Source organism: Alosa alosa, chromosome 13 (assembly GCF_017589495.1).
Source record: "Alosa alosa isolate M-15738 ecotype Scorff River chromosome 13, AALO_Geno_1.1, whole genome shotgun sequence".
In the NCBI taxonomy this organism is placed as follows: Eukaryota; Metazoa; Chordata; class Actinopteri; order Clupeiformes; family Clupeidae; genus Alosa; species Alosa alosa.
Window position 1 is genome coordinate 7,581,766 of NC_063201.1, and position 7,500 is coordinate 7,589,265.

Genomic DNA, 7,500 nt, shown 5'->3' on the forward strand with positions numbered 1-7,500 from the left:
TCCTCCTCCTCCAATAGCGGACAAGCAGCAGGGCGGTTCCAGCGGAGTGGTGATCGCCGTGGTGATTTGCGTGCTGCTGCTCCTCATTGTGGTGGCCGCTCTACTTCCTAAATAAGAAGGGCATGCTGCCCTGCAGCAAGAAGGACAAAAAGGAAGTGTAAGTGTCCAAGACTGGGGCCGGGGGGGTTAAAGCTACTCGTTGAGCTTTATTAAGTTAGGAAGCCATGGTGGAATTAATGTCTTCTTATTTTGTCCTCTGTTATTCTTTATACCACAAAATACAACATACCAACCAGTAGTAAGCACCAAACTTCCATGCTATGGGCTCCCTATATTACTTAGTTGCCCGGGAATTTGGTGCAACACAATACTATTGCTATGCTTGATAAGATAAGATTGCCATACTATTATCAAATGAAACAAAAAACAAACAAACAAAAAAACTTAAATGCCACAGAGTTTTCTAGTTGCACACTTCCTCTCCTCTCTCATGTTGGATAGAAACTTTGCTGTTGGAAACAATAATATTTGTTGTATTCTGTACGCCATTACTTTGAACTCTCCCTGTTGTCTTTTGTGTGAGCCATTGTGGCTGCATCCTCCCTGCGTGTTGTCCTAATGTGCCTGTTTGTGTGCAGGGCGGGTGGGGAGGTGAACAATGACATCGTGGTGGAGATGAAGTCTGGAGAGAAGGGCAATGAAGAGTCGGAGCTTCTGAACAAGTCAGCACAGGTGAGTTCAAAGGTCAAGTGGGATTCTAGCACAGGAAGGCGAGGGGGGGTGGCTCCTCAAGGGGGTCCTTGGAGGCTTGGGGTGGGTTGAGGATGAGGGGTGGGAAAATGTGGAGAAATTGTTTGTCCCTTTGACCTGTGGTCTGTTCAACATTTCCTTTCTTAAACGTTTTTTTCCTTCATCAATACTTCTAGGCTTCATGGGCTTCAGCTTCTATGTTCTACTATGTTCTCTGGTCTACTTTCAAATGACTTTTTAAAACTCCCTGGAGTGGGACAGTGGTTATTGGCAAAGGCCCTAGAGCAGTCAGATTTATGTTCAAGTTAGCATTGAGAGATTCCTTGTCCTCTTAGCGACCGAAAGGCCACCAAAGAGGTCACAGCAACAGAACCAAAGGTCACTCAGCTTCCCAGATCTCAGTGTCCGGCCCTCATTATCAGTCCGACATCAAAGTTTCAGATGCGCTGACCATCATCTCCCAGGTGGCTGGGCGGAGTGGCCGAAGCCATGAGTAGCGTGAGACAGAGTGGAGATAAGACGACGGGGAAGTGCTCACCGCTAGAGCTGCTGCCTGTGGAGAGTCTAATAGTCGAAGCCCAGAGGGGAGTGTAATGGAGGTTTTTAGTCGATGGATCGAGGCCTGAAGTCGTTACATTAGATTTAGCCATTGGCCTTTCATCCGCTGCAGTTTACGGCCCAGTAAAAGGAGCTGTTTATCAGATTGCCTTGTCTCTGTGGGACTGGGTGCCACGACCCGGAGGTGCCTAATGCTGTGCTGCACTAGTTGATCTTCAGCAGGCGGACCGTGTGTTTACAGATGCATTCCTTCTTCTCTTGCAGTGATGAAAGGAGGACAAGTCCAAGAGGAGGATGAAGAGGGGAGAGGAGGGGACCGGAGATGGGAGCTGTGCTGATTCCACTTTTTATTTCTGAAATAGGGAAAATCAGAGAGAGGACTTTTGGGGAAAAGCTAAATGGGTTCACGTGAACAATTTTATTGGTTTTGTTGGGGAGGAAAGAGGCTAGGACTCTATAGTTTTTGGCATTATTTACTTTTTTTGGATGCAGTTTTTCATTGGAACGCATCGTGTAATCAAAACGATTTTCCGATCAAAACGAAAAAAAAGATTTTCCCACCAATTACAAGCATGCAGAATAGCACTATGCAACAGTACAATACGTTTGTGACTCCTGACAGTGATGACTGATATTTTGCCTACCCCAAATTGAGACATACATGTCCCACTTGGTTCACTGCCAGGTCCAGTCCAAGCAAGTATTGTACTCTGCCTGTTTTTAAATGCGCTGTGTTAAGTGCAGTGTTGCATACAGCTATTCTGCATCGTTTTCTGCACTTATTCCTTTGCCTGGCACCCCGAGGAGGGCAAAATTAAATGTTCTAAATGTTATTGTTATTTCATCCATGCTGGTGGCTTACGTGATTGGACCAGAACGCAACCTGCCCAAGCCATTTCTCTTCTGTCATCCTCTTTGTGAAAAAGGTCACTGAGGTAGTCATGGTTACCAGTGCAGGTAAATGCATGCAGCAATTTATTTGGCAGGCAGCCATCTTAGAAGTACCCATTTCCAATTGTGTTACACTCTGTGTTGCCAAATTATTGTATTTTAACCATTTTCGAGACTCAATCAACATGGTGAAGGCTGCGGAGAAGCCCTAGCCATTGTTTTCTCTCTAGCTAAAACCAAAAGGCTTCGTTTTTTGGGGAGTGAGGGAGGGAGGGAGGGAGGGAGGGAGAGGATGTGGGGATAATGGAAATCTCAGTAGAACAATTGGCATAAATGTATTAGTTGGTTTTTGACACCGAACATGGCAAGAGATGACAAAGCCTGGAGAGCAGATAAGAGAAGAGGACAGGAGAGGAGATAAAAGAGGAGAGGAGATGAAAGGAGGAGAGAGAGAGAAAGATAAAAGAGGAGAGGAGATGAAAGGAGGAGAGAGAGAGAAAGAGAAAAGAGAAGAGGAGATGAAAGAAGAGGCGAGGGAGAGAGAGAGAGAGAGAGAGAGAGAGGGAGAAAGCTGAATCCTGTAAAGCACCATTAAGTTAAGAATAACTGCACAAAGTTCCACCTCAGTCCCAGCTCCTCTAACTCACTTAGCTCATTTCCTCCTCTTCTCTTCACGTTAGCACGGCTACACGGCTAGGGACGGCCCAGACTTGTTCAAAGGGTCTGCTCCCTCAAATGCCTAATTACAAACCTCAGACTAGTTTTTGAAGATCAGACGCTTCTGTAAAGCAACTACAGCAGAAGAGTAGCAGCCACAGTCTCATCGCCTTTCTTTACACTCCAACATTAGAGGCTTTGTCCCTTCTTTACACTCCAACATTAGAGGCTTTACACTCCAACATTAGAGGCTTTGTCCCCTTGTAGCTTTATGTTCTATTTGCTTGTCAGGTCACTTCAGTTATGGCCGACTGCTGGGCTTTGCCCAAACCATCAATGTGCTGTTGTTCCACTCATTATCAGCACTCGCTCTGAAAATGTATTATATTCCTTCCTTGAGCATATTTGTTTTTGTGTAGTGGGGTTCCAAGTTGACTACTACTCACCTTACTGCTTTAATTGACTTTGACAAACCATTCACAACATTTCTTTTTGAAAAACAATATGAACTCCCACTTCTGCATAGCATAAAACACCTCACACATAAACACACGTTTAGAAAGCTTAGAAAATGATCTGAATCTTGTCAGCTGTTATCAGGAGTTTCTTTCAGCTGTCCCTGTCATGAAAAATTCAAACGTTTGTTTTTCTTATGATTTTATACATATTTTAAACCAAAAAAAAAATAATCCATGGGTTCTGAGTTAAGTGATTTCCAGTAGGGGTGTATATTATGTTACATGCCAGGTTTTTATGTTCTATGTTCTGTGAGGTTGATTCTATTTTGATCTGACGTGATAAAGCACACAGCGGGGACAGAGACATGCTCCTGACCCGCCACTTGGACTCTCTGCTGTTCCGCATGGTTGCTGTTGCTGTTGCTGTCACTATCATGTACATCCCTGTGTCCTGTGGCCCGTTAAACAAGTGACCGAGTTAATGTGAGTGAGAGAGTGTCATCATTCTTAATAAAACACATACACACACACACACACATATACACACATACACATACACACACACACACACACACACACACACAAAATTGTATGTTGTCATACATGTATTCTAACCAGACAAAAACATTCCCCCACCCATGTGTACGCAGGCACACACGCACACAAACACACATTTATACACACACGCACACAAACACACATTTATACACACGCTTTGCATAATTCCTCCCAAGCTCCTAAGCCAGTCAGCTACAGCTGCAGCGCCCTCTTAATGCCAGTCAGATGCAGGGGCACAAAGGCAACTCAGTGAGCTGTGCAGAGCTAACAGCCATCACATGCATGGGACCCCAGCCACAATTTGATCACAAATCAGGGACGGGAGCCAAGGTGTGTGTGTGTGTGTGTTAGGGGGTTGAATATGTGACATTCACTCACTGTCTCTGTTGTTCTTTCTTCTGTGTATGTTTTATTTTTCATACAAACTCCAAATTAATTGTTCCTCATTTCCAGAAGATGTTTGGAATGTGTGAAGTGTGTTCTGTATCTCTGCCTCCCTAATGGTGGCTGCTTGAGCCGCTCAGAGCTCTGTGATTGATTGTATGGTCTATCCCACTACTTCTTTCAGAGCTCTGTGATTGATTGTATGGTCTAGCCCACTACTTCTCTTCAGACACTGGATATGCGCGTCGTAGAAGCCTGTGACATTCACTTCCACGTGATCATACAAAATATCTACTGATTTGATTCAACTTAGCCATATGATTGTTTATGACACAGTACATGTGACAGAAGGCAACAAACACCAACATTGAATTTAGGTTTCTTGTGTTCCCTTTTGACAATTTTACAAAATATTGTGATATTTTATTAGCCTTTTTTCACTGAATGCTTCAAACAAGGGGACTGTTGTCTGTACTACTGAGTTGATACTTCTATTTTTTGCATCTGTCTTTTCATAAATTTGTGAGAGAAGAGAGTGATATTTTTAATTGGATATTTTGTCTTGTTTTATGGAGTATTGTGAGTTCATATTTTCCCTTCTGATATACTGTATATTTTGTGGTACGCAGTGTGTGCTTTGTAGCTTTGTCATTGTGTCTATTTTTTTTGAATGGTTTAGAATTTATACAGAGAGAAAAAAAACAATGTACAAAAAAACCTTGAGTGTTCTGTGCTTTCTTGCTCAAATATGTGAGACTTTTTGCCAAGACTTTGTCCAAAGTAATCAGCACTAGAGTAATTAATTAGCAAACACATAGAAACTCCTATTGAAGATATTACCCTACTAACTCAAAAGAGGAACTACACATTCCTTCTTGAAGCAACATAAACCATAGGGCCTTTGGCTCACAGAAACACAAATGAATATTAGAACAGCTTGTCGTCCAAACACAAGCAAAAATAATATGTGCTCTGCCTTTGATGACGAATGCAGAGAGGATTTTACAGTGCAGCCTTTGAAGTCTTCTGGGAGAATCAGTAATATGGTAATTCTACTGAGCCAGTGAATCCAGAAGGGTCAAAACAAAAAAGGGAGCTGCTAATTTGTTGTAATAAATTCAATATCAGGCCCACGGAACAGTAGCCTGTCATGACAACCTATTTCACGGCTTATGCAACAGAATGGGCTAATCTCTCGGCAGTGAGCCTCCCCTGCCTGCCTTATGGAGCGCTACCTTCATTCTCCCAGCTCCACTGCTAATTATACAAAAACACTGAGGTAAAATTCCTCTCTAGACAGGTTGCTTTTCTAAATACAGTAAATAATATTATGTACGACTTGTTTAGTTGAATTTGGGGGGAGATGCGAAGCTGGACGTTTGTCCTTTAGTGGGCATAGCCGTCTGATTTTTCTGGACCGAGGAGAGAGGAGTAGAAGTGCTCGTATCTGCTCTCGCTTGGCTCTGGGGTGAGGCCTTGTGCTGGTGCAGTGGCGTTGGTCCTGCTCGTAATTACTCCTCCGGCCAAGTAGCCATTAAGATATTAAAATTCCTCATCTCCACCATCAGAGGGAGGGGAGTGTGATTTGTGTCCTGAAGGCAGGCAGGCCTCCAAGGAGGAATGGAGGAGAGTGGAGACATCTTCCTCAGGGATGGGCCAGAAGACTGGGAGAGGCAGGACTAGAAGTAGCAGACAAAGTCATGTTTATAATTCTGTACAGGTAAGATAAGCGAGGCAGAGATAGAGGAGGAGCTGATTTATAAAGTAAGAGGATATTAAGTGGTACAAGTTTACAACAACTTTGACAAAAATCCCAGAATAAAGTGGCTGATGAGAGAGAGATTATGGTATTACTATTATAAATAGATATATCATTTTAAACTATAGTCAACCATCCCTCTTACAGTAATATATTCCACTGGTTTGTTTGCCTAGGTATATGTTTCCACAGGTTTTGTTTGCCTAGGTATATGTTTGCTATATGATTGGATGCATGTATATATATATATATATATATATATATATATATATATATATATATATATATATATATATTATAACCTATATATATATATATATATATATATCCCTCCTGTCCTTGCTGTAGCCTGTATGTTTGTTTACACCATCAGTAAATGCATGAAGCCATAATGTGATTTGATTTACGTCCTTCACCTACCCCCAGTGAAGACACAACAGGCCCTCTCTCTTCTCATTTGCTTTTAACTGGACTGGCCCACTTCTGTTTCCCTAACGACCAGATAGCGTGAGGAAGTGAACAACAAATATTAAATTTCTCTGAAATAAAATCCTGTGACAGCTCTATCAGGACATGCACTCAATCACCCCATTCAACTGACTGGCAGAGGGGTACAGGAAGGTCACATGGACAAGAGAGGGAGGGAGGAGAGAGAGAGGGAGAGAGAGAGAGAAAGGGAGAGAGAGAAGGGGAGAGAGGGAGGGAGAGAGAGAGAGAAAGAGGGAGAGAGAGGGAGAGAGAGAGAGAGGGAGGGAAATAAATACATCTGTATCAATAATAAGTGGGATTGACAAAAGCGATACACAGACAGACAAGGAGGAAAGGTAAAATGGAAAAGATAAGAGGGGATGCATCTTGGAACGCAAATGTAAAATGAATAGGAAGTGTGATTTACAAAGGATGGAGAGATACAAGAAAAGAGGAGGCGAGATGATGTCACAAAAGTCACCCCATACTCTCCACGAAATAATTACATAAAGGGAGAGAGAGAGAGAGAGAGAGAGAAAATGGAAGGAGTTGGGTTAGGTGAGGGAAAGAAAAACAGAGGGAGGCAGGGAGAATCAGAGGAAAGAGGACTGTTGAGCAGGCAGTAAATCAGATGCCCTCTCCTCCAGTCCGAGACACAATAACAATACCCAGGAAATGAAACGGCCCTCAGTCGATGGGGAACACGGAGACCAAACAGGGACAAAAACAGCCCTGCTCATCTCTTATCGATCTAGTCCCTCAGTCACCCCACATTAAGGAGAGTAGCTGTCCATCTTGTGTGGTTTCCTCTCCGGGTGAGGCAGGGCTGCTCTCTGGACCTGTTTCATCACTGTCTCTGGAGCTACTGTTTGCTGTGTCAGGATCCAGAATGATGCCTTTGTCTGCGTTGATGTAAGCTTAGTGTATGTCACAATCCTTTATAGATCAGTGAGTAGGATATACGATGATTGTGTAGGGCGTCTTTTGTGTGTGTGTGTGTTTACATCCAAATAGACT

At 43.1% G+C, this 7,500-nt stretch overlaps 1 protein-coding gene across 1 annotated transcript in view; it reads left to right on the plus strand.

Annotated features, from left to right (window-relative positions):
- bcam (basal cell adhesion molecule (Lutheran blood group)) overlaps positions 1-2,460 on the plus strand; it is a 56,565-nt gene extending 54,105 nt beyond the window's left edge. Inside the window, 4 exon segments of the mRNA XM_048261141.1 lie at positions 18-96; positions 98-157; positions 639-732; positions 1,573-2,460. Of these exon segments, the coding sequence (XP_048117098.1) occupies positions 18-96; positions 98-157; positions 639-732; positions 1,573-1,575 (236 nt within the window). The 3' untranslated portion in view covers positions 1,576-2,460.
- Positions 2,461-7,500: the final 5,040 nt, after the last annotated feature.